This window comes from Pipistrellus kuhlii, unplaced genomic scaffold (genome assembly GCF_014108245.1).
Source record: "Pipistrellus kuhlii isolate mPipKuh1 unplaced genomic scaffold, mPipKuh1.p scaffold_m20_p_1, whole genome shotgun sequence".
Classification (NCBI taxonomy): Eukaryota; Metazoa; Chordata; class Mammalia; order Chiroptera; family Vespertilionidae; genus Pipistrellus; species Pipistrellus kuhlii.
This window is the reverse complement of record NW_023425404.1, coordinates 31,075,239-31,102,032: the sequence shown is the minus strand read 5'-3', so window position 1 is coordinate 31,102,032 and position 26,794 is coordinate 31,075,239. Positions and strand designations below refer to the sequence as shown.

At 56.3% G+C, this 26,794-nt stretch overlaps 1 protein-coding gene across 1 annotated transcript in view; it reads right to left on the bottom strand.

Annotated features, from left to right (window-relative positions):
* Window positions 1-470: 470 nt before the first annotated feature.
* Window positions 471-26,794, bottom strand: part of ITGA11 (integrin subunit alpha 11) — a 116,277-nt gene continuing 89,953 nt past the window's right edge. The window contains exons 16-30 of the mRNA XM_036437707.2: window positions 25,713-25,879; window positions 24,311-24,453; window positions 22,764-22,874; window positions 19,286-19,371; window positions 18,096-18,303; window positions 14,637-14,735; window positions 13,129-13,205; window positions 12,010-12,099; window positions 10,727-10,817; window positions 8,934-9,047; window positions 8,643-8,729; window positions 6,417-6,527; window positions 6,209-6,304; window positions 2,370-2,483; window positions 471-1,685 (exon numbers count right to left, since the gene is read on the bottom strand). Coding sequence (XP_036293600.1) covers window positions 1,614-1,685; window positions 2,370-2,483; window positions 6,209-6,304; window positions 6,417-6,527; window positions 8,643-8,729; window positions 8,934-9,047; window positions 10,727-10,817; window positions 12,010-12,099; window positions 13,129-13,205; window positions 14,637-14,735; window positions 18,096-18,303; window positions 19,286-19,371; window positions 22,764-22,874; window positions 24,311-24,453; window positions 25,713-25,879 — 1,666 coding nt within the window. The 3' untranslated portion in view covers window positions 471-1,613. The remainder of the gene's footprint in view (window positions 1,686-2,369; window positions 2,484-6,208; window positions 6,305-6,416; window positions 6,528-8,642; window positions 8,730-8,933; window positions 9,048-10,726; window positions 10,818-12,009; window positions 12,100-13,128; window positions 13,206-14,636; window positions 14,736-18,095; window positions 18,304-19,285; window positions 19,372-22,763; window positions 22,875-24,310; window positions 24,454-25,712; window positions 25,880-26,794) is intronic.

Genomic DNA, 26,794 nt, shown 5'->3' with positions numbered 1-26,794 from the left:
CTTCAGCAAGGTTACTCCATTCATGGGGATAATGACTCCTGGCTCCTTGGGACTACAGTAGCACAGAAATAGAATGGAGACAAGGTGGTCTTAAGAGCAGCCTGTGTGTGAAGGTGGAGACACCCGAAGTCAGGGTGTGAGAAGGTCAGCACTGACACCCAGTTTGGAGAGGTCTGGGAGGTCTGGCAGGACTGGGAGGGGAGAGCCGGGACTAAGGGTTTCAACCATCCAAATTGGCCAAAGATGGAATGGCTGGTCTTGGGAGGGAGAGAGGGCTCCGTCACTGGAGATGTCCATCGCACACCAGGCAGCCACTTGAGGGAGCACATGGCAGACAAGGCCCTCCCACCACATGATGGGGAGGAAGTAGGAAGCCTCTTTCACCCCCATCCTCTCCTTTAAAGAACAGAGTGCATTAGCTAGCGCTTTTTGCCCACAGAAAGGGAAGTTGGCACCTTGGTTGTCTTTAGACACTACCTTTTATTTTTAAAAAATAGTTACGACAGTAAAGGTCGTACTATGTGGCGGGGACAGATGCCTTGGATGTATCCCCCTTTCGTTTCTACCTCAAAACAAGGCTAAGGCATAAATTACTCGGCTTGGGCACCAGGTGTGCCTCTGGTCCTCGCGGCGCCGGCATGGGTGGTACCACATGTCCTGTGGGCGGCGGGTCAGATATTTCCACCGCGGGGTCCCTGGACCGGCCTCATTCAGTGCATTCCAGAGAGAACCCCTTTCTGTGCACAGTAGGTGGAAGGGAGGGCTGGAAGGCTGTGTGTGCGAAGGGACGGGGGATACAGGGAGGGGAGGCTCCCACCCTTTCCCTGTGCCCGGCTTGCCCCAGGAAGACGCTGTGGGAGCGCGGAGCTATAGGGGGTTACAGGGGACTGTGTCACCCACATGCTCTGGATGTACCTTCTGGGAACAAAAGCGGCGGGGAAGCGGGGGGGCATGGGATGAGGGTCACAAGCACCGTGGGGGAGTGTGTGGCGGTCTGTGAACGTATGGGGGTGCTCCCCATCTCTGTGTGGGTGCCTGGTTTCTGGGTTCCAGCTGCCTGTCCGTCACAGTCTCCGTGTCCCAGAGTCTTCACCCCTGGCCCTCCTCTGTCATCATTGAGCCCCTGCTGTTCAGGGGAAGCTCGGGGACCCATCTCCTGCCTGGGGAAGGGGTAGGCGTGACTCAGGAGCTGTTGGCAGCATGGGGGTGGAGGATAGTACAAAGTTCAGATCTGCTGTCCCACTGGGCCCTATAGGAAGTAGTGGTCTGGAGTGCACAGAGTGGGTCTGCATTTGCAGTCTTCCTCTCTGGGTTTCTGAGGAGGAGGTTTAGGAATCCCTAGCACCTTACTGGTGAGGGTAGCCAACCCCCCAGAGCCTGGGGGAGGCCCCTTTCTGTTCTAGGGATCTCTGTTGGAGGTGTCTCGGTCTCCCAGCAGGGCAGTCCCTCTTAAAACCGGCTTGAGTTCCCTTCAGAGGGCGCAGGCTTGGTTTCTCAGATGAGGTCAAGTGCAGAGCGAGCTGGCATCCTCTGCCCCAGCTCCACGGGGCCACCGGCCTGGGCCTGCACACCGCCTGGCCCTGGCCCATCCACTCGCAGCCTCCTCGGGAGCCTCACTCCAGCGCTTTGGGCGTGGGGTCCAAGCTGGGCTCCCTCCTGCGCCTGGCGCTTTTAAAGAAGCCGAGCTGTGGGGAGGCAAAGGCAGAAGTCTCAGTGGGCAGGGTGGACAAGGCCTAACTTCCCTCCCTTGCTGTCCCTCCACTCACCCCCAGGCATCTTCCCTCAGAAGGCTTCCAGATGCCCCAGCTCAGGACCATGAGCACCTCTGTCCCTCCCCAGCTCTCTTTGGGCCACTTAATTGGTGAGGGGCCACTGGAGCAGAGTGAGCAGAGCCTGAGTCTGGAGGCAAGAAGCCTTGCTGTGTGACCCCGCCCCAGGTAACACTCTTCTCTGGACCTCCTTCACCTTTTCTGTGACAGAGGAGGTTGAGAGCAGGGCTTCTGAACCTGAGGCTCAGTGACAGCGAAGGGCTTTGAGTGTTTAACAGCCTGCCTTTGTTGGAGACATTGTGTGGTGGGTGTACATGCTGTTTTTCTGATGAGAGGAACCTTAACTCTCATCAGGTTCTCCAAGGGGCCTACAAAAGGGTGGGAGCCACAGTTTGAGCGCCCTCTGGTGGCCAATCAGCCTGCGGTGATGAGGGGTGGTGCAGTGGCAGCAGGCAAGTTCTGGGAAGGAGGCCAGGCAGATGCCAGCTGGCATGGGGAGTAGACCATGGGGACTGGCCACAGGGGCAGAGGTTGGAATCCCAGGCAGGGGCCAGCCAACCAGGATGCTGCTCCCCACCGCCACCCTGTGGGGGCCCTCACCTTCCACAGGGCCAGGACCAGCAGGGCCAGCAGCAGGAGGCCCCCCAGGGTGCTGCCCACGATGATCCAGATGGGGATCTGCCAGTCTTCTTGCTTGGAGATCTCAAACGTGATCTGCAAGGGGAGGAGGGACAGGGGAATAGATTAGTGTCCTGGGGCCTGGGTGGCACCTGGGCTGGAGCACAGGAGACCGCTGGCCCCTGGCGGGAGAGCTGCATCCGCTTCCTTAGGGAAAGCTGCTGGGGGTGGAGGGGATGGCATTCAGCCTGCAGAGGCCTCAGAGCCCCTAGCCCCTGCACAGTGGACACCCGAGTTAAGTGGCCCAGGTGGTCCAGATCCTCTTTGAGACATTTTCTGCCCTTTGCTGCCTCCTCAGTCATCTCCCAAACCTCTAAATGTTGGCATGTCCCATGGTTCTGCCCTTGGACATCTTTATCTACATTCACTCACTCGCTGGTGAGCTCAGGGCTGACTTACAGAGTGGGCACAGTGGGCATGCTGCCCAGAGGCCCACAAACACAATCTTACTTATTTAAAATGTTTTTATTAATTTAAGAGAGATGGATAGAAAGAAACATGGATGAGAAAAACATTGATTGGCTGCCTCCTGCACATCTACTGGGGATCGAGCCTCCCACCTGGGCATGTGCCCTGACCAGGAATTCAACCAGTGACCTCTTGGTTCATGGGTTGATGCTCAACCACTGAGCCACACTGGCCAGGCCTAACTTCTTTTAAAATTGGAGGATATCAATGAATATCATTTTGCCTGGATTATATTTGTCTTTATATGTACACAGTCATAAAGTGGTAATTAATTTTTTTTCAGTAGAGGAAGGAGCCCTGAAGGCAAAGTGTCCAGGGCCATGGAAGTCCTAATGGAGCCCTCGGCGAAGTCAGAGCTCTGACCACTCATGTTTCTACGTCTACCCCAGACTCCAGAGTCATCTCCGACCGTCTCCATGGCCTGCCTGGCACCTCTCACAGGTCCCAAACCAAACTCTTGATCCCACTCCTCACCTCAGTCCTGTGCTTTCAATGTGTTTCCTGTCAAAGCAAATGTCAGCAGCATCGTCCTTCCTTGCTGTTGTTCAAGCCCGAAACCTTGTATTTGTCTCACATCCACATGGACTCCATCAGCAAAGTCTGACTGTTTTACCTTTGAAACACCCAGAATGTGGCCACTCCTCTCACTTCCAGGGCTACCTCCTTGGTCTGAGCATCCTCATCTCCCATCTGCTTCCGCCTCGCCTCCTACAGTCTGTTCTTTTTGTTTGTTTTTGTTAATCCTCACCGAGGATATTTTCCCATTGATTTTTAGAGAGAGAGGAAGGGAAGGGGAAACACACACACACACACACACACACACACACACACACACACACACACACACACACACACAGACATCCATGTGAGAGAGACACAGGTATTGGGTGCCTTCCACACACCCCCTGACCAGGGCCAGGAATCGAGCCTGCACCCTAGATTCGTGCCCTTGACTGGAATTGAACCCGGGACCCTTCAGTCCACAGGCTGATGCTCTAGCCACTGAGCCAAACCTGCTAAGGCCTACAGTCTGTTCTTGGCATAGCCTCCAGAGAAAGGCAGTTCTCTGCTCTGCTCAGGGCCTCCAAGTCTCCCTCCCGGCTCACCAGAGTAGAAAAAGAATCCTTGTCCTGGCCTGCAAGGGCCTACTTACACTTTCTGGCGTGCCTCCCTCCCTGACCTCACCTCCCACTGTCCCTCTCGTTCTCCCCTCCAGCCACCTGGCCTCCGACATGCCCAGCACCTGCTGCTGGGCCTTTGCATTCTGTTCCTTCTGCTGGCCGCTCAGAGTCTCTGCTCGATGTCACTTTATTGGGGAGGCTTTCCCTAATCTCCTGTGTAAAACAGTGCCCTGAATCTCCACCCTTTCCTGCAGGTGGGTTTTAGGCTCCCCTCCCCCCAACTTCATCATCACTTGATGCTTTTGAGCAGGTTTACAGTTGTTCATATGGAAAAATATATAATAATTAGTGAATAATATAAGAATAAACTGTTTTGCATACTGACAACTGTAAACCTACTTTTGCCCCCCCCGTATTTATGTTAATTGCCTTTCTTCCCACTGAAGGTCAGCTCCAGGAGAGCGGGCTTTTCTTGATTTGTTCACTGCTCTGTCCTCCGAGCAGGGCCTGGGCCTGGGACCGAGCCGGGGCTCAGTGAATGTGTTGAGTGACTGACCGACGGCACCCTGCACAGCATGGCCACTGAGTAACTTTTTAATCTGAGGCAAGTCCCTGCTTCCCTGCCCCTTATCTCACAGCATCAGTTTCCACGCCTGGAAAGGGAGGCTGTGGGGACATCCATCAAAGATAACGTGAAGAAGTGGTCACAATAGCTGGCTCATAGTTAGGGCTCAACAAACCATAGGTCCCTTATCTGTCCTTTCCATCCCTGCAGGCTGGGCCTTGCTCTGCCTTCCCACCCCGGCCCCTGGCACAGAGCTGAGCCAACACGGGCTTATGTCATTGCTGGATTTCAGAAAGAGCAGTGAGGCATCCAGGAAGCATAAGAAGGGTTTGCGAGTTGGGGGCTGGGAAGGAGAAGGAGAAGGAGAATTCATTTGAGAGACTTGAACTAGTGTGGGGAGGGGTGTGTGTGTGTGGCCTATATCATGCCTCTTCTCTCTCCGTCATCTGGAAAGTTCTAACACATCACAGGATTCAGTTCAAGTGGCTGTCTCCAGAAAGCTCTCCCTGGCCTGACCACCTCCCACCCCCAGCACCTGTGCTCACGCCCAGATCGAGTCCACACTTTGCTGTCCTTGTTCCTTTGCACCCCCTAGTGGGTCTGAGTCATACAGGGGGCAGCCAGTAAACGCTGAATAAATGAACGGACAAATCAAACCACTCGAGGTGGGGCCCTGCGTGCTGCCTCTGGCTTCTGCACCTGCCAGCCCTTCGCCTGGCACACCCACCCTGCTTATGACGGGTATCCATGTGTTTCCTTAAGGGCTGGCTTCTAGCCCATGCCTGCTTTGCTCTCCAGCGTCTGCTGGGGAGGGGCTGGGGGCGTTTACAGCATCTGGTATTGAAAGCTCACCTGGAGCCCAGGCTGGCAGTTTGGGGACATGGTCAGTGGAGGGCAGCAGTGCGCCACGCCTAAAGTGCCTCTGTCCAGAGGACTGAACTCTTCCAGACACAACTTCTCCTTTTCCCAGCTGAGCACTGCACAGAGCCCCTCTCTCCCCTTTCCCAAACTTCAAACTATTTTGATTTGCTTTTACCCAATACAACAAGTGTCAATACCAAGACATCTCACACCCAGTGGCCTTCACCAATTCAGACTTGTAAAGCAGTCACACGGTTTCATTAGATAAGAGGTGCGAATGGATGGGGGCAGGCACAGGTGTGGGGCGGTCATTCTAGGCTGCCAGCCTGCCCAGGGCAGCCTCCTGCTGGGCCAGGAGCCGCCGGGCAGGCTGCCCTGGACTCCAGCATCAGGTTCCTGTAGTGTCAAATGCACAGGTTCCTCTCTCCTCTGCCCCAGGGGGCAGTTGTGGTGCAGAGCCTGGGGCCCCGGGCCTGGGGGAATGCCTGCTTCTGGCCCCCTGTCCACTCCCTCCCCCGCCCCCCCACAAGGCCTATTTGTCTTGCTTTTCTCTCTCCACTGATGCTGCACTAACTGCTGGCATGTCTGCCCATCTCTCTCTCTCTCTCTCTCTCTCTCTCTCTCTCTCTCTCTCTCTCTCTCTCAGGAACACACGGCAGAGGGGTAGGAAAACTGCAGGGGGCGGGGTAACCCTTACCAAGCTGGCCTGGCTCAGGCCCAGGTCCGCAGGGTCCCCAAGGGCTCACCTGGCGGCTGGGGTCCTCCTCTCGGAAGATGAAGGGGCTGTGGAACTGCCTCTGCAAGGCTGCGTTGACCGTGATTTTCATCAGCTTGTACTTGAGCTGGACAATCGAAGGCCTTGTCAGAAGCGGGCCCCTCGGCGCGCGGCAGGAGGCTCCCCAGCACCCTCCTCCTCCCCTCTCCCCGGCCAGCCTCACCCAGGCCTCTACTTACTGCCTTTAGGGAGCGCAGCCACAGGTTCCCCAGCAGGTGGAAGTGGGTTTCCTGGTTGGGGGCCAGCCTCACGTGGCAGTTGATGGAGACGACGTCTGAGTTGCTGTGATTCTGAAAGAGGCGGGTCTCAGTGGTGAGCAACCAGGCTGGGGGAGGGGGGAGGGGGAGGGGAGGCAGAAACCAGGCTGTGACCTGAGAGAGTGAGCAGAGGCTGGGCCACCAGAGAGATGGCTCAGCGGCACTGTTAGGCCAAGTAGGGTTTTCTCTGGGGAGAGGGGCCGAGGACAGGATGGGGGGGGCGGGAGGGGACGCATGGTCTGGGGCTGCCAGAGGACGGCTGGAGGACAGGGTAAGGATGGTATATCTGATGCTGCATTTGAGGTTGTGCATATTGGATATATCCCAGGAACAAAATTTTGGTTCAATGTTAGGGAAACCTATACATGTCATCACCATATAAACAGCTTAAAGGGAAAAAATGAGATGATTACTATATCAGATGCAGAGGAAGCATTTTAGGGACTTCAACCTTAGTTTATGATAAAAGCTCCTGGGGAACTCCCTGAATCGGAATTAAAGGGTATTTATAAAACACAAGTATCATATTTAATAATGAAAAATGAAGAACAATCCCTTTAAAATCAGGATCAAGACAAGACTGTCACCATTTCTGTTTATCATTACCCTGGAGGTCCTAGTCAGAGCAATAACACAAGAAAAACAATTTGTAAGGCGTGAATGGTAAAGCTAAAGCTATGATCGTCAGCAGATGATATCATCTTGATAGAAAACCCAAACAAATCATCAAAAAGTTACAACGTATCAGGTTAAAGTTACTTGTTTCACTCTTTTGCATCCACTTCAACCCTACCCAGCCCCAAGTCTTCCGTAAAATGCACTCGATTCAAAAATTGCTTTGTGCGAAGCACTTGTTTGGGAAATCAAATTAAAACACCTAGGATTTCTGTCTGGGTAAGGAATACTGAAAGCACGCGCAGAAATAGGTGTCTGGGGACAGGCGGCAGAGAGGATCTAAACCTGGAAACGAGCAGGTGTCTTAGCGAGGGCTTCGGGAGTTGAAGCTGAGCTGCCTTTATTTCTGGGGAGGGAGGCTCCAGCTGATGTCAGTGTCTCCAATACAAGTCACGTATGTTCCGGCCCCTATGGCAATGCTCCATCTGGCCTCCCCCTTCTTTCTGCCTACCTGTATCCGATGGCTCTTTTAGGCTCAAATGCAAGTCCACTAGCTCTGTTTTTTTTTTTTTTTTTTAATATATATAATTTTTTAATATATATATTTTATTGATTTTTCACAGAGAGGAAGAGAGAGGGATAGAGAGTTAGAAACATCGATGAGAGAGAATCATCCACCAGCCGCCTCTTGCACACCCCCCACTGGGGATGTGCCCGCAACCAAGGTACATGCCCTTTACCAGAATCGAACCCGGGACCTTTCAGTCCGCAGGCCGATGCTCTATCCACTGAGCCAAACCAGTCCCGGCAAGCTCTGTTCTTTTTAAAAAATTATTATTACCTTTTGATCCCCTTCATCCATTTTCACCCCCTGCTTCTGACTACCACCAATCTGTACTCTATCTATAAGCTTGATTTTTTTTTTTTAAAAAGATTCCACATATAAGTAAGATCATACAGTATTTGTCTTTGTCTAACTTATTTCACTTAGCAGAATGCCCTCAAGATCCAAACACATTATCCCAAATGGCAAAGTTTTTCCCTTTCTTATGCTGAGTAATATTCTATTGCATATATCTATGTCCATGTCTATATAATATATCTATCATCTCTAGCTCTAGCTCTAGCTCTCTATATCTCATAATGTCTTTATCCACCGATGGACACCTGGGTTATTTCCATATCTTGGCTGCTATCTGCAGTGAACATGGGGGTGCAGATATCTTTTCAGGCTCGTGTTTCCCTTTTCTCTCACTGTTCTTTTACTCCAGTTTGCATCTGTGGTCATTCTCTTGAGATGCATCACAGGCCTGCTCCCTGGCTTCGAGGCGCTCATTCTGTGTCTCCTGAGAGATGGTGAGCTCACTGAGGGCCAGCGGTACCTTTTCCTGCTTGTTTCCTCTTGGTGTGAGGCTGGGCACCTGGGAGCTCAGAGAACTCTTACAAACTATGGGCCCAGGAGAGAGAGAGCCCCAAGCCCAGGCAGCCCTCTCTCCCCCCAGCCCCACGGCTCTGGGTTTGGGGGACACTCACCAGCTGCGGGGTGCGACTCAGGTCTTCCTCCGTCGGGGAATGCCGGTACTCGGTGCTGTTTCCCCAGACGTTACAGGACGTGTTCACCTGCAGGAGGGAGACACACGGCCACGTCACAATCAGCGCCGCCAAACTCAGCATCCAGGCGTTCTTCCTCCTCCTCTGCCAGAGAAGGCCCGGCGGGGTGTGGTTTGGGGAGAAGGAGCTGGGGTCTGAGGGGCCTGGGACACACCTCAGGGCATGCCTGTCTCCGTCCGTCCCCTCCCCCAGCGGCCCGCGAGGCGGTGGTACCTGGTCGGTGAGGAAGTCCCTCAGCATCAGCAGCCGGCTGCCGCTCCTGGTGGCGACGGGCACGGTGATCTTCACCATCACCCCGTGGACGGGGAACAAGCCCAGGTTCTGGATCTGTGGCCCGAGAGGGAGAGGTGTCGGTGCTCCAGCAGCAGCTGGGGGAGGGGAGGTGGAGAGCGAGGTCTCCAGCCTGGGCCCCTTCAAGCCCCCTGGCATTTTTTTTCCTTTTAATATATTTTATTGATTTTGTACAGAGAGGAAGAGAGAGGGATAGCGAGTTAGACACATCGATGAGAGAGAATCATCGACCAGCTGCCTCCTGCACACCCCCCACTGGGGATGTGCCCACAACCAAGGTACATGCCCTTGACCGGAATCGAACCCAGGACCCTTCAGTCCGCAGGCCGACGCTCTATCCACTGAGCCTAATTGGTTTCGGCCGGCCCCTGGCATTTTCACTGTGGGAGCTTTGAGGCTCTGCCACGTCAGGGACCTGAGAGGGGCGGGCCCTGCAGTGGGGGCGGCAATGAGACCGGAGAGCCAGGGTCACGTCTATTTTCAACTCCTCCTGGCTCGGGGGGATTTTGTTGCCTGGCACTGGTGGCCCCCTGGGGCTGGAGATGGTGACAGCAATTACTTTTTCATGAGAGCTCACTCATTAGTGAAGAGTGTAAACCGGGAGTGTGTGATAGTGCACCTTCTAGCCGTGACACACCGGGTGTCAGAGCCGGTGGTGACAGGAAGGCTTTGGAATCAGAAAGCCTGCGACTGGAACCCAGGGCTGCGGTCACGTACGGGTTGTGTGGCCGTGGGCAGGTTTCTAACCCTCTTGGAGGAGCCATGCAGGTCTCGGCGAGCCTGATGTGCAGTGTCCAGGGTCAGCCTGCCCCTGACTCTCACACAGCGTTCAGAGGCGGGGGGCACTGCAGGCCCACCGTGGCAGCATTGCTAAGCTGCCTCCCAATTCTCCTTTTCTCACCGTCCTTCGTGACAGAAACCATGACAAAACGCTTCTTACAGCTAAAGCACAGCGTTCTGGACAATGAGAGGGACCGGGAGGTGTGAGGGACTGCCACGGAGTTCATTCCTGCTCCTTGTCCCTCCCTTCTTCCTGGGGCCTGTGGAATCGGGACGTGATGGCCGGAGCCGCAGCCTCCTTGGACTGCGAGGTGAATCGAGGCTGATGATTGCATGCTGGGGAGGGTGGGACGTGAGGAGAGAGGAGATGCAACCCTGGATGACTCTGAAGCTGCCAACTCTGGACTCTTGTATGGGAGAGAATAAACTCTGGGGCCTTTAGACCACTTTTAAAAAATTAAAATAATTATGTGCAGCCACACCTAATTTTCACCGACACGCTCTCTGAGACCAGCCCTGTTATTTTCCAGGGGAGGACTGAGAGGCCAGAGAGCGGAGGTGACTTGTCTAAAGTCATCCAGTGAGAGGGTAGCAGGCTTAAGGTGACCCTGAGCTCCAGCAATGATTTCTTTCTTTTTTAAAAAATTGGTTTCAGAAAGCAAGGGAGAGGGAGACAGAGAGATAGAAACATCAATGAAGAGAGAGAATCATTGATCGGCTGCCTCCTGCGCACCCCACACCGGGGATCAAGCCCGCAACCTGGGTATATGCCCTTTACAGAAATCGAACCCTGACCTGGTTCATAGGTCGACCGACACTCAACCACTTAGCCACCCAGGCCTGGCGTTAGCAATGACTTCCTATTCCTCCCCTCCCATGTGGGGGACCCGTGGCTCCTGCCCTTCCCTCTCTTCCTGGCTCCCCTCCAGCCTTACCTTGAACGTGAGGTGGAAGGGAGGCCCAAGGCCATTGTAACTCTCCAGGGAGCTGTTGGGTTTGACTTCGTAGTGGCTCAGGCTGCTGCTCCTGCAGGGACAGAGGACAGGCTGCTGTGACGCAGTCAGCATTGGCCAGGCGGGTAAGTGAATGATAAAGGGTGTGGGCATGGGCCCGTCTCCCCGTAGGCCACAAACAATAGGTTTCCTTCGTGCCCATCGGGAGCACTGTGTTGGGAAGGTTTCTGAGCAGTCAGATGGAGGCGTCTGGACAGAACAGCAAACACACAGCAAGCTCAGGGCCTCTCACGGCCTCCACCAGAGGCTGGAAGGGTGCACAGTGGGCAAGTTCACGCTCAGAAGAGGCCATGCTGACATCCAGCAGCAACTTCTGCCTGGTGTGTGGGACGGGCACGAGCTGGAAGTGCCAGCTATTGGCCGCCCCTGCCCTAGACTCTCAGCCCAGGCATGGCCTCTTCTGAGCGTGAACTTGCCTACTGGTGGAGGCCGGGGCGGTGGGGGGCCTGCACTTGCTGTGTGTTTGCTGTGCTGTCCAGACGCCCCCACCTGTCTGGGAGCTCCCAGAGGAGAGGCTGGGCCGGGGCACACCCAGGGAGCGGCAGTGTGAGCAGCCGCACAGGGAGGAGCCTTTTCTCATGGACGGGGTTTAGAATTGCTGGGGCAAGGTGGTACTGAGAAGCAGAAGGACTTGGTAGGTTTTATTATTATTTAAAAATTCTCCACAGTTCATGCCCTCCTCTGTTGCCTACATCTGGGTGGATACCGCCTGCTGTCCCGCCCTTCGCATTTGACCTGCTGAGAGCTCCATGGGCGCCAGGTCTGTGTCTCCTCCTTCCTCTGATTTTTAAATTTTATTATTATTTAACATAATTTTATTGATTTCAGAGAGGAATGATATGAGAGAATCATTGATTGGCTGCCTCCTGCATGCCCCCTACTGGGGATTAAGCCTACAACTGGGACATGTGCCCTGACTGGAAATCCAACCATGACCTCCTGGTTCATAGGTTGACACTCAATCACTGAGTCACACAGCCCCGGCCTCCTTCCTCTGTTTTGATTCCATCTCCCAGCCATGGATGAGGGAGCTCTCTCTGACCCCTCAGGGGCCCTATTGGATCCATCTCATAGTCCCTCAACACTGGGGCCCAGCTTCTAGGGCCATTGACCCTATTAGTCCCCCCCCACTCCCCCCTGTTTCCCCCGAGAGTACCCCATCTTAGGCTCACTCCTCCCATGCCTCCCCTCCTGGGCCCGCCCACCTGGTGAAGAGGATGTCGGCCTCATATTTGAGGTGGAAGCGCAGGAGGGCCTTGTTGTCTTCCTTGGTGCTCTCCTCCTCGTCACTGTCACTGCAAGGAGAGCCAGGCGCGGGGTCAGGACGGAGCCTGCCCTCCCTCTACCCAGCTGCTGCGGGAGGGGTCTAAGTCACCCTGGGAAAGAGCATTCTGGTATGAGGACACTGTGCAGTGCACTGGTCTCCCGCCAGCAGGCAGGGCCTGAGGGGGCCTGAGGGGATCCAGACATTTCACAGACTGTCTCGGGTCACGTGAGAATTCCACCCACAACCACTGACGTGCTGGCGGTTGATCCCTAGTGCTCCCTCCCGAGACCTCTGACTTGGGTGTGACCGAGAGTACGTATGTGTGTGAGTGAGTGTATGTGTGTGCATGTGTTGGAAGGCTGGTGTGTGGTTTGCCTTCAGTGTTTTATTTCTCAGTGAGGAACAATTCTCAGGAGGGTTTGGGCCATTTACAAGGCTTCAGAGTTATCAGATCCCTTCCTGCCGCCGTTCCCACACAGAGAATGTAATTCTGTGAAAAAGAAAAGAGTGCTTACGACCCACACAGGGGTTTCACCCTGTGAACCCACAGCAAATTCCCTGCGAGGAAGACACTCAGACAGACCTACACAGCGTAAGGGACACTCTTTTAAAATGGACACATTTCAAAGAGGAGAGAGGTGAGCAGGACAGAAAGAGTAGGACACGAATTTTCATCTAGCAGTTGTGCTGTGTGTTGTTGGGAAATTCACTCAACCTCTCTGAGCCTCCCCTTTCTTACCTGTAACTTGAGGTCGGGTGGGGAATAACCCCTGCTTTACCTACCTTAGGGGCTGCAGTGAGGACTGACAGCTATTGTATTCACAGTGCTTTATAACTGGTTTTAAAACAGCAGCTATATAGAAATACTACATGAAGAAAAAGGTATTCTTTATCTTCCAAGACCGAAGGTGGCTGCAGCAGGCAGCGGGTGGCCCTCATTTGGGGACTGACCAGGACCCCACCCCCTTGGGGCAGTTAGGGACAGGGCTTGGTGGGAGACTCAGTGTGGGGAGGGGTGAAGCAGGGTGCAGGAGGGAGGGAGCAGCCGGGCCCTGACCTGCCGGCTGCGAGCTGGACCTCCAGGTGGTGCAGGAAGACGGATTTGCTGAACTCGAAATCTAGACGGAAAGCCACCTGCAAAGAAGAAGTCACTGGAGCTGGGGTTGCTGGGAACTGTGAGTCTGGGCATTGCCTGACCCGCCCTCCCAGCCCCCTGCGCCCGTGGGTGAGCCCTGCTGGCTGGGAGCAGCCAGTGCTGAGTAACGGCCTGAGGCTGGTGAGGGGGACACAGCCAGACAACGGCTCCTCTGGGGGATTTCCTGACTGGGACAGCCCCCTGCCCTCCTCCGTTTTTTGTTTTGTTTGTTTTTGATTTTGTTTTTAGCTTCAGGCAATGAGAAGGCAGCAAGCCCAACTTCGGACTCTCTGCAGGATTTTCATGGGGAGGGCTTGCTGGTGGGAAGGGGAGCTGGCTGTCACCACACAGCACAGCCCGTGGGGGCCAGACACGGCGGTGGGACAGGCCTCCCACCCCTCCTTCTTGCGCGTGGTGGGTGGAGACCTGAAGAAGCGTGATGGCTGCCCAGGGCCACCCAGAGGTTAATAGGCACCTGCCTCCTTGTCCAGCAGCCCTCTGGCCCCTCTGATGGCCTGGTCTTGCCGCTTCCCAGGAATGCACCCCCTGCTGGGCACTTTGGAGCGGGCCTGGGTCCCTGACTATGGATGGCCCTGTGACACCTGACCCTCCGGGCTGCCTTCCCCACTATGGGGGCGGGGCGGGTGCCGGGGCTTTGCACAGACCGCTGTGCTCTTCCCAAGTCTGACCCTCCTGGAGTTTCCCCTGGAGATCTGAGGTCCCCTTCTCCCAGGGAGTGGCAGGGGTGGGGAGCTTGTGCTGCCCCCTGGGACTTCAATCTAGAGCTCCTGGTTTGTCAGAGTCGCACCCCGAAACCACCATCTTGACTTGCAGTTCCTTCCACTGGGAGGTTCCTTTAGAAGGAGCCCTGGTTCCCCACCTTGCAGCCCTGCGCCTGGGAACACACTGCTGCTCTCCGGCTGGCTCCTGCCCTGAGCGCCCCTCCATCGGGTCCAGCAGCTTAGCTCAGGCCTTCTCCGGCTCCAGAGCCCTCAGGGGCTGCCCCCTGCCCAGGGGTGATGGGCAAACACCCCCACAATCTGTAGTTCTCCCCTTCCCCTTGAATTTGCTTCTCCACGTCACACACCTACACTCTTGTCACATGCATTCTGAAGGGCGTGGTCGGTGCTTGAGAAATATTAATTTTCTCCCCATGCACAGCACTGAGGCAGCTGGCTGGATATAAAGGATTGAAAGGGCAGTGGGACAATGGCTGAGGGAGGTGGGGTGGCGGGGAGGGGCGGGGCGCTCTCCAGGGCGGTGGCCTCCTGCCCTGGGGATGCCTGGCTGGTTGGATTATTGGGATGTCATTGCATGGGAGAACCACCCTCAGGCCTCTCCATCCCTCCCCAGCCCTCCTTGCTGCTCATCTCCATTTCTCTTGCCTCCCTGTAGCCCTGTTGCCTCCCCAAACTGCCCCCAGCCTTCACCTTGGCCTTGGCCCGGAAGAAGGGGTAGCTGACATTGCAGACTTTCTTGTGGAGTCTCCTCTCCTCGTTCACACACTCGATGCTGCCGTCGGAGTCCTCCTGTGGGGAAGAGGGGGGGGAGAGGAGGTTTGGGGGGAGAGGAGAGGGCGCAGCGGTTAGATGGGGCCTGAGACCCAGGTCACCGAGCTCTGGGGGCACCTTTACCTCCCATTGCCCACTCTGAGCAGCGGCAGGCCCTCTGACGCTGGGACCACAGGGGCTGGGGGCTCAGGTGTGGCAGGGACGGGGACACTCAGTGGTGCTGGGTTGTGGATAGAGGGGCTCAGAGCTCCTTCGCACACCTTGTCATTCCCTCCATACCAGCCAGGGACCCAGGACTTATCCTGCCTGCAGCTGGGGACATGGAGGCCCTGGGATGGGAAGTCACGGGCTCAGGCCACCGGAAGTGGCCCGAGTGGGGATTCGAAGGCTCCCCAGTCTGGCTGTCCTGCCTCCCTCTGCAGCCCTTTGCAGCCCTTTAATTGGCCGCAATCAGAAGGATTGCAAAGGCTCTCTGGGAGCCAAGAGGAGGCTTTTGGGGTCTCGCATGACATTGTGATCCAGAATATCAGTGGGTGGGATACGGGCTGACTCCTGGTGGGAACTGTGGGGATTTTTCTGAGTCTATTCCGCCTCCCTCAGGGCTGGCTGCTCCCTTGTCATGAGGCCCCCCATGCCCAAACCCCTGCTGCCAGCAGACTTGCAGGCAATGCTTCTTTCTCTTTCCTTTTCCTGCAGCTAAACTTCTCCAAACCCTCCCACCGCTGTCTGGGTCAGCAGCAGGTCACTCACTGGCTGCTGGACTGGCAGAGTTTAGGGGGGCATGTCACTGGGCTCCCCAGCCTGCCTGGGGCCCCGCTGGGCTAGCTGAGCCCTCAGCACAGGTCCAGGGAGAAGGGACTCACACACCATATGTGGCTACATGCTGCTGGCGGGGCACTCATTTTGCTCCTCTGTTACGTGGGGACGATAGCACCTACCACATTTAGCTGTTTTGAGGATTAAATGACACAATGCATGCAAGTGCAGGGCCTAATTCAGTGCCCAGACTCTTGTAGTCATTCCATGTATGGCAGCTGTCATGAGGGGTATTTATCCCCATTGTGGTACTGCACAACTGGGCACAGCCTGGACACATACACGTGTGGATGTGGAGATACTCCTGTGTGGGCTGGGTGTGTCGGTCTGCACGTGAGTACATGAATGTGCATGTGTCCATTGCATGCACATGTAGTATTTGTATTTGTTTGGATGTTTATGTCGGTTTGTATGTTTTTGCATTTTGTGTACGATGTGTGTGTGGTAGACAAACACATCTGCATTTGGCTTAGGGGGTGCTCTCCTTGGCCAGACGGTGGGGTTTGGGGTGGGAAGACAGAGGGGAGGCTGGTCTCCAAGCTGTGAGCATCTTCTGGCTGGGCAGGCGGCAGCATCTGTGGGGGAGCCAGGCTGCAGGCCAGCCCCACACGCCACCGCGTGAGTGTGGACACAGCCCTTGACAGAACACATTTCCTAGGTCTCTTCCTTCCTCACTGCCAAGCCCCTCTGTGCCACAGAAACAAAATCCCACGATTCCTTCCCCCCACGGCTGTGAATAGACACAGGCTTATAAAGTCTGGGCCAGGGAAGCGGAAAACGGTGGCTGCAGGTTTGGGGCTCAATTTCCCCTAAAGAGACAGCTACAAAGCCTCTGGGCAGAGGAGGCTGGGGAGACCGTCAGACGGCCCTCATCTCAGGGCTGTGAGGAGGCTGGCGGTAGGCCTGGCCTGAGAGGGCCTGAGTCTGGGGCGGTGCGGGCAGCGGCTCTGCGTGGGGTGAGGACAGAAAGGCACTGGCACCTGGTCCTCCACTCCGGGCTCCACGTGGACACTCTGAGATCAGTGAGAACAGAGACTGTATCTTCGGGGACCTGGGGCACCCCGGCACCACTGTGACAACGATGTCTTAGTTTAACTCAACAGACAGGTCTGGAGGATCTTCTGTGTGTCTAGCCCTGGCCCAGCCCTGGGGACACATGTGGCTAAGTCAGGGCACTTGCACCCAGAGTTCAGGGCTAGCACAGGGCAGCATCCGACACTGTGATTTTCCTGGAGCACATGCAGCTGTGCCCAGAGCTATGCGGGGCCTAGGTGGCCATGGGAAGGAAGCCCAGAGAGCGTGACACGAGGACACGTCTGGTCCTGAAGAGCAGCTCAGGAGCCACTACTAGCTGGGTGTCCTGTTCAGACCATTCAACCCTTCTCTATGCCTCTGTTGCCTCCTCTGTAAAATGGGGATACTACCACCACCATCATCACCATCATCATCATCATCACTATCACCATTATCACCATCATCACCATTATCATCACCACCTCTACCTCCACCACCACCACCTCCACCATTACCACCACCATCACCACCACCATCACCATCATCATCACCACCACCACTACCATCACTACCACTTCCACCACCACCATCTCCATCAACAACACCCCCATCACCATCATCACCATCATCACCATTATCACCACCACTACCACCATTACCATCTCCACTACCACCACCACCACCTCCACCATCACCACCACCATCACCACCACCATCACCATCATCATCACCACCACCACTACCATCACTACCACTACCATCACTACCACCATCTCCATCAACAACACCCCCATCACCATCATCACCATCATCACCATTATCACCACCACCACCGCAACCACCACCACTACCACCACCACCACCTCCATCACCGTCATGCCCAGAGTCCAGCACAGTGCCGGGCATTGTAAGTGGCTACTGAGAAGGAGCAGGAGCTTGTTGGGCAGAGGATGGAGGAGCCCCAGGCAGGGCACCGTGGTGGGAGGGCCTGGGTGTGAGAGAGCAGGTGTGTGGGAAGCAGGCGGTCACTGGGGCTGTAGATGTGGAGGGGAGGGCAGGAGCAGCTGGTGGGGGTGGGGAGCAGGGAAGGGGCTTGGATGCCACAGGAGTTTGGAATTTGTTGTAAAAGTAAGCGGGAACGATGGGAGGTTTTAAAGTAAGAGTAACCTGTTCTAATTCTTGTTGGAAGGCCCCTTCTGAGAAAGCTGGGGGTATATGTGCTGGTGCGCACATGCTTGGTGTATGCGTGTTTATACATGTCTGTGTGCGTGAGGGCCAAGGACATGGGCTGAAGGACCTTCCTCCCCATGTTCCTGAAGGGCTCGGACTCCTCAGTCCTGGTGGTACACTGCCTCCACCTGGGCGGCTGATCCAGGCCCCACCCAGACCAGATCCAGGCCCCAGCCAGACTAGATCAATTACTGTAAGTTTGGGACACAAGAGTCTTTAAGCTCCCTGGTGGATTCTAATGTGCAGCCAGGCCTGGAGCCCTCCTCTCCTGCCTCTGCCCTTCGCCTCAGGCAGGCTGGGCGGTCGCTGTGGTCTTACCCTCTGGATCAAGCTGGCAAACTGCAGGTTTGCTGACTGGGAGATGTTGAGGACGGTGCTGTAGGCGTTCTCGCCCCTGTTCTCCAGCACGGCCTCCACCGCCACCCGCCTGCGCGTGCTCTCGATGATGAAAACCGTGGTGTCGAAGGACAGCGTGTACGCGGAGCAGTCCTGCGCGGGCCTCCTCAGCACCCTCTGGCAGTACTCCCTGCGGGAGAGGGACCCCAGGGCTCAGGCCGACGGAGCGGGGAGGCGGGATCGACCTTCCTGCTCATGCGTCACCTCCCTGCTCAGCCTCTTCCTTTTGGCTCTGGCTGCCAGGAAGCTCGGAGCTAAATGCAGAGATCATTCTGATTATTAGCCTAGCTCAGTGGTCGGCAAACTCAGTAGTCAACGGAGCCACATATCAACAGTACAATGATTGAAATTTCTTTTGAGAGCCAATTTTTTAAAACTTAAACTTCTTCTAACACCACTTCTTCAAAATAGACTTGTGCTAGGCCGTGGTATTCTGTGGAAGAGCCACACTCAAGGGGCCAAAGAGCCACATGTGACTACTGGCTTACATGCTTAGATATTTGCTTCTTCATCCCCCTACAAGGTTTGAGTGTCTATTTCCACTTTTTTTTGTATATGTCATAGTGTATATGTCTTCTATTTAAACCATCTCATAGTTGTTTAAAAATTGAGCACAAAAAATTTGAAAACATAAATTTAAAATAGGATATCATTCCTTCCTCTTCCTCAGAGGCTAGTTTGTGTCTCTCAGGGATTGCAGGCCCCTGTGCTGGTCTCCTCAGCCTGGGGCTCACACAGCTGGTCCATGAACCTTAAAGGTCACCTCGTCTGAGATTGGAGGATGAGGTCCTGGGTCTCCAGGGCCCTGGCCTCCACCTTTTGTCTGCTTTGTAGTATGGGCTCCAAGGATTCCTTTTTCCAAATGAAGTTTGAAGAGATTTGATTAGATTAGCAGGTTTCATTTTACACAGTAGGCAACTGAGGCCCAGAGAAGGAGGAGACTTGCCTGAGGTCACCCCGGAGTTAGAGGCAGAGCCTGGACTAGACCCAGGCTCCAAGTTCGGTGTTTGATCCATGCTGCGTATGAGAAGGAAATGACCAGGGCCCCGGCATTCCCAGCTGCACCAGCAGGAAGGAAGGGGAGAGGGGGTAGGGGCGGGAGCCAGACTCACATGGCCGTGGGCAGGTCACTGCAGGCATCCAGCAGGAGGTCAGGGACACAGTGCTCGTCCTCGTTGCAGCCATTCCAGAAGGGAACCTGGACCGGGAGAGCCAGGGGGCGGGGCTGGCTGTGTAGGAACCCCACAGCCTGGAGGCCACGTCCCTCACCCCCACAGCCCACCAGCTCCTCTCTCCACTGCACTAGACACGGGCTTCGTCTTCTCTGCCCTTTTCAGACACCGCACTGCCCTTTCTCATGCTTTTGCATAGATTTCCCCTTCTCTAAAAGATGGCTCAACACTCAGCTCCTCCTGGGTCCCTCTCAGATCTCAGCTGAGCTAGTAGCACAAAGTACCCCCTTCCCCAGCAGGTCAGCTCCAGCGGACATGCACTGGTCCGCTTCTGTGCGAGTGGCCATCCTAGGGCTATCGGGTGAGGAAGGCACAGATTCTTCTCTCAGCTCCTGGGGAAGATGGGTGTGTGAACAACTAATTCTAGTGTGAAACGTGCAAAGAAAACATCTGTGTGACGAATAGAAGAGGCAGAGGAAGGAAACAGTTATTTTGTCCTCTAGATGGTCAGAGAAGGCTTCAGGCAAGTTCTGAGGGATGAGCCAGTTAGCTGACGGACCAGAGGGAGAGGACAGTCTCAGAGAGAGGAGGAGCCTACGCAAAGGTCCTGAGGCACGAAGCAGCAAGGGGAGTTGGGGAAACGGTGGATAGTTTGGTGTTGCTATGGCAAGGGGTGGGGGAGATGGACAGATGGGCAGGGGCCGGTTCCTAAGGGCCTTGGGGTCATGCCTGACAATGGATAGGACCCACTAACTGCCTTTGTCAGGGAGTGAACTGCCAGGCCTGAATCCTGAAGGCCCCTGCTGGCCTCCATGGGTGGATGAACTTGAAGAGTCAAGAGCAGAGGCAGGGAGACCTCGGAGATGATGAAATGTTCATGAAGGAGATGATGGCGGTGCCAGTGTGGTAGAGGGTGTGGAGAGGAGAGAACAGGTCATGGACTTTAGGGAGGGACCAGTAGGTCCTGGCTCCCAGGGCTAAGGGAGAAAGGATTCAGGCTGTTGGCGGAGTCTCCCTTTGCGTGTCTAGAAAGATGGCTGCACCATTCGCTCCTAAGTGGAGGGGCTAAGTGGAGGGGCACCCTGGCTTAGGGGCACATCCGGTTTAGGGGCGTGCTGAGCTTGATGTGCCCATGCCCATCCAGGCAGTTGGATACTCAAATCAAGCCCATGAGGAGCAGCAACTGTCACTCCCAGCCCAAACCCGGGGAGGGGAAACAGGTGTCACTTAAATCCATGAACTTTTCTCAAAGGCGAGCTCTGGCCTTTATTAGACCCACATGCTCGTAGTTTAGACTCATTCCTATCAAGCCTGCCCCTCGGCTTCCCCATCTGAGGATGGGGAGGGATGAAGAGGAGGGAGGGGAGGAGGAGGCTTTGCAGCCAGAAGCAGGCACACTGTAATAGCGCCAGGAGAGAAGACGGCAGAGCCACAGGAAGTTGGGCAGAAAGGTGATTCTGTGAAGGGACAGAGTTCAAGACACGTTGGTGGCCTCAGGGGCTCCATGTATTCCAGCAGCCATGCCGCATAGGTGAGTTCAAGTCTCCAGTGACATAGGTCCCGCCTCTGCCAGCGTGCTGTAAGGAGTGTGGAAACGCCATGACAACCGTCGGAAAACTCCTGTCCAGTTAGTTCATTAAAAAGGAATACTTTAATGTCACAGCAGCCGAACTACTCAATTATATGGAATGGCTCATTCCCCCAAGAGGTCAGTGCCGGGCGTTTAGCAGAAGCTAAGACTGCGGAAGAGTGATGAGAAGAATGTTGCTAATTTGTTGGGGGCTAGGCGTCCAGATGAACAGGATTTCCAGAAGCTTCGCTGCTTTGCAAAGCCCTCCGGAGTGTGCCCCAGATTGTCTTTACGGCTCGATTTTTCCCTTTTCTTCACATATCTCTTCACCTTGCTGTTTCCCACCTCCTGCCAGTGCTCCTGGAGAGAAGCCCGTCCTCCTCAGCTCGGCATATCATCCGTCACATCCAGTCAGAAGCCACCTCCTCCGGAAGCCCCTCTACCCTATCATCTGACTGCCCGGTACACTTCCTCGGAGCTTTTGGACCTGGCCGGTGACCCTTGTCACCAACTTGCATCGAGATCACAGAGTCAGAGCACTGAGTATCCCATATGCTTCCACGTGTGTGTGTACAGTGAGTGACACACAGTCATGTGCTGTCACGGCTTCGTTATTACTGCGATGGGGAAAACATTGCTGACTGAGTGCGCCCAGCTCGCCCCCTTGCCTGGCTCTGTCAGTCCAGTTCTCTCCCTCTCTACTGCATTTAAAAAATATATTTTTATTGGTTTCAGAAAGGAAGGGAGAGGGATAGAGAGATAGGAACATCAGTGATGAAAGAGAATCATTGATCGGCTGCCTCCTGCATGCCCCACACTGGGGATCAAGCCCACAACCAGGGCGTGTGCCCTGATAGGAATCGAACTCGGGAACCTTGAATCCGCAGATTGAGCTCTTTCCACTGAGCCAAACCTACAGGGCTCTCTACTGCATTTCCAGGCAGTCTCTCTTGCGTATTTGTGACTCAGAAGCAGGAGGGGTGGGGGAAGCGTGAAGGTTGAGGGTCGGGCGGCGGAGTGTGGGAGGTCTGGGAAGGGGGGATGCCGGAGGAGCTGGGGACTTGATGGCGGTGAATGGGAGCAAAGAGGGGATTTTCAGAAGTGATAGTATCGGAACCCCTTTATGTTAGAGAAATACATGTGAGTACGTGAGTTGAGTATCTGAAATTTTGTTTGCCGGCTGGGTTCTGTGCAGTCATCTCAGAGGCCAGACCTCACAGGTCACAGTATCTTGAGAGCTTTGTGGTCTGTTTCGAGCAGGTCTGAGACCCTGAAGTTTACACATTTGTCTGGTTTCCCAGCACAGCTCGGACAGAATTGGTACCCGTTTGACCTCTCCTCTGAGTGGGATGTGTAAGGAATGGCAGACGGCAGGGTGACTTGTGTCAGACTTCAGAACATTCTGATGCCCCTCCAGCAGGGGTTAGGAAACGTGGGTGAGGGCGGGGCCAGAGCCCCGGATGAGGCGAAAGCACCTGCTTTTGGAATACTTAGGAGCAGTGGGAAGGGTGTCTGCTATCAGCCAGTCATTCAACAAGCAGCAGACCAGGCACCCTCGGGCCTCCAGTGCCCTCATCTGTAAGGGAGGCCCCTCAGTCCTGTGATCCACTCAGTGCTCACTCACTCACCCTGTGCGGGGATGCGGGGGCCTCCAATAGAAGGCCTGGTCCTTCCCCTCAAAAGATGGTTCAGCACAGGCCACAGGGGGGCGGGAGGGAGCGTGCTGCGGGTTTGGGGGCAGGTGCAGGGGGAGAATTCCTTCGGGGCTGCCCCCCGCCCCCCCAGGTCTGGAGGCAGGGGCGCGGCTGGGGCCTGCACCAGGGCTGTGTGCTCTGGGCCTGGACGTACCGAGACTCTGAGGGTAGTGGGCCAGCCATCGTCCAGCATGGGGCCGTGGTCGGGGTCCTCCAAGGAATACTCCACTGAGAAGGCCACTGGCTTCACATAGTCAGCGGTGTCCTGTGCGGGAGGAGAGAGGGCAGGTGAGGGCAGAGGGGGCACCCACCGTTCCTGGGCCGGGACCTCTGAGAGGCATGTCACCTCCCGGAACCAGAGGGCAGTGCCCCGTGGGCCCTCAGCAGGAGGACCGGGGCGAGGAGCTGCCGTGGGGGCCGCAGCTGGAGAGCGTGTCTCCTGGACAAGGCCCTGGGCTCGGCCTGTGGCCACCTGGCTGCCTGGGTGCCTCACCAGCTCCTGCTCCTCCTTCATGGCCAGGCACCCAGCTCCCAACACCTCCACCTCCGGGCAGCCAGGCAGCACCCCTTCCACATCCTGTCCAGACCCGTCACCGCCACCACGACGGCCACTGCCACTGCCACTGCCACCGCCACTGCCACGGCCATGTGGCTCTCAAGCTCCTGGTTGTGTCGGAAGCCTCTCAGCACAGGCAGCGCTGGGACAGGGCTGGCTCAGGGCGTTAACCCATGAAGGAACAAGCCTGGGGCCAAACAGGCGTGCTCCCGGTTGGTCTGTATAGGCGGCCAGAGGGATGCTTGGAGGTCCTAAAAAATCTCCCTCAGGGAACCCTGATCCTGACACGCGTGGCTTCTTTGTAGGAAGGCCTTGGCTCCCAAACTGGAGAAGCTGCCGGATGCCCGGGAAGGGGGAGGGCGGTTAACACACTGAGTCCCACCCCCGGAGTTTCTGAGTCTGTAGGTCTGGGGCGGGGCTGGAAGATGTGCATTTCTAACGAGGTCCCCGGTGCTGGCGATGCTGCACCCCCCTTCCCAGACCCCCCCTTGCACCGTGACGCCCCGTTGCCAGCACATCAGCAGAGGCGCCATAGGAACAGACGTGAGGACGTCTCACCCCCACGAGCTTTCCGGACGCTGCCCGCTGCCTCCTGGGCCAGGGGCCTCCTCCTGCTTGTGTCCCTGAGGCTGGCGCTGTGGCCTGGGGACTTGGAGTTTCTTTATCCATTAAATGGGGCACCAGCCCCTCATGGGTTCTCCCTCTCTGCCTCTCCCTGTCCCTCCTCCCAGCGTGTCCGCCTCACTGGCCTCACCTGGTCTTCATTTCCAGCCGATGCTCACTTCCTCTTTTTTCCCCAAGCCACGGTCCCTGCCGGCTGACCCCTCTCCTTCCACCAGCGCTCCCCGAGCGCTCCCTCCACATCACCCCTGCTACAGAAGCAGTGGGCGCCTGGGAGCTGGGAGAAGGGGTTTCGGGGGAGGGCACTCTCACTGGTAGGTGGAGTGTCCCAATGGCCTTTTCTCTGGCGCCTGAGTAGGGGGTGGCCTCGGCCTAGGGCACTGCCCGCTGGCTGACCCCCTGCGGTCTCCACTGGCACCAGCTGAGCTCTCTGGCTTCCTGCGGCAGCACCCGCATCCCAGCCCCGGGCCCCTTCCTGCCGGAACTCGGGCTCTGCTAGCGGGGCTGCAGGGCGTCAGGCTCACCAGGACGTGGAAGTTGATCCGGTCGCAGTGCTCCCGGCCGGAGGAGAGCAGCACAGCCCTGTTTGTGTATCGGTCCCCACCCTCGTCCAGGTGGGCTCGTGGCGTGTACCGCCTCTCATCCATGGTGGCGTTGTACCTGATGCCTGGAGGAGGGAGAGGGGAAGGCCCTGAGGGCGAAGCCACAGTTCCACCCAAGGCTGTTTGCCTCTCGTTTAAAACAGCCCCTGGAAGTCAGCCTCCTCCAGGGAGCCCTCCAGGCTGGCCAGCACAGAGCTGCTCCTCTCCCCTCAGGAGGCCCAGTGTGGGCAGGAAACTCCCGTGCAGAGAGCAGGCGACGAAGGAGAAAGGAGAGAAGAAAGGAACCGAAGAGAAGAGGAAGGGAAATGAGGCTTACAGTGAGGGAACGTGAAAGAGGGAGAAATGGAGGGCAAAGTGAATGCAGTAGGAGGAGAGGAGACAGAACAAGGATCAGGGTGATGCCCGTGTGAGCCCCTCCCGGATTCTACACACCTTCCCGCCTCTGCCCTTTCTCTCCCAGCGCTCACCCTGGCTCTGGGATGCCGGCAGGTCTGGCCCAGAGCCCCTGCAGGCAGCAGGCCCCCTCACACTAGCGGGGGAGGCTGGCCAGCTCCCACCAGCTTCCCTCCACTTCCTCCAACTTCAGACTCTGATCTGGGGTTGAAGTCCTACAGCCCCTCCCCTTCAGCGAGGCTGATCTTTCTCGGATTCCAGGAAGGCCAGGCCCTTCTGGGCGTGTGAATCCTGGCATCTTTCTCCTTTCCCAGGTCGCAGCTGGGAGAAAGGCACACCACCAGGCCCGACTCTGTCCTCATCTCCCCCCGACACCTGTTTCTCCTTCGTCTGGGTGGCCCTGCTCCCTGGCTGAGAAGCTCTCTGTAGCCCCCATTCCTGCACGGCCCTGCCTGGGTCCTAGGCCTGCCTGGGCCCAAGGCTGCCCTGAGCAGTGTCTGAGCCCAGCCTTGGCCGGAGGTGAAGTGATGGACCCTCAGAGGCGCCCGCCCTGCTGCAGGCTTACACCTCCTCCTCCTCGGCAGAGCCCGCGGCTGCGGGGTCTCCATCGCCTGATCCCTGTCCCCGCTCCCCTCCGGCTGACTCCGTGGCATTCGCATCCAACTTACTCCACTGCTTCCAGTCCTCTGTTCTGATCCAAACTGCACCCCTACCATCTCCTTCTCCTCCAGGCCTTTCCTCTGGTCCCCGCTGTCACTGGCATGCTACCCCCCCTGTCCTCCACAGCTAGAGCGTCCGATGGGCATCTAGCAGCCATCAGAGGTGGCTCTAGGTGTGACCTGGAACTTTTACCCAGTGAGAGCACAGCTTTTGAAACAGAGCAATCCCATCGGCCATGGGGGGGTGGGATGGGGAGGAGGGCTTGGTTTACCGACGGTGGCCGTCTGGAAGTGCGGCGCCAGGAAGACGGGCGTGAGGCAGAGGAAGGCGGCCAGGCAGGTGGCGTCCCTGCCACTGCGCTTGCAGTCCCGGTGGAAGATGTTGATCTTGGGCGGCTCGAAGCGGAGGCTGGCATTGACCTGGATCACGGGGCGGGACCTGGAGAGGAAGGGCGGCAGCTGGGGTGGGTGGGCCCAGGGCGGCCCCGCTGTGACCTGGGGGCAGGCGGAGAGCAGAGGGGGGTGGAATACGCAAAACCATGCCTGGAGGGTGAGGCAGTGTGTGGGGATGGGGCGGTGGTAGAGGGGACGGACCCTAGTTGTGGAAGAATTGGGGCAAAACAGGCTCAGCGACCCCCTGGCTCCTTGAGGCAGCTCTTCACTGTTTTCCTTGCTGCGGACCTCACTGACTTCCTTTGGCCTCCCCGTCGCGTTTAGAACAGTGGATTCTAACCCGGATAAACGTCAGAGTAATCGGGAGAGCTTGAGAAATCCTGTGCCCAAGTTGTACACAGAATCGGCACTGCCATGTCTTAAAGCAGTGCATATATATAAGACATATATATATATGTCTTTATTGATTTCAGAGAGGAAGGGAAGAGAGAGAGATAGAAACATCAGTGATGAGAGAGAATCATTGATCGGCTGCCTCCTGCACACCCCCCACTGGAGATCAAACCCGTAACCCAGGCACGTGCCCTTGGCCAGAACAGAACCTGGGACCCTTCCGTCCGCAGGCTGGCGCTCCATCCATTGATCTAAGCCGGCTAGGGCCAGTGCTTCTATATTTTAACACTGGCATGTCTCTTGGGGGCCTGGGAGACTGCAGACCTGATTGATAGGTGGGCACAGATGCCGCATTTCTAGCAAGTTGTGGGGATTGCTGCTGCTGTTGGCCCCTGGACCAGACTGGGCAGGGCTTGGTGTGAAAGCTCCCAGGTGAGTCCAGCACGCAGCTAAAGGGGGGACCCATTCCCTGTCCTGAGAGTCCACACCGGTCCACCCGGCACCGCCCGTCCAGGCAGCCATGGAGACGCAAACGTACTCTTCCCCTGGTCTAAGTCAAACCTACTCC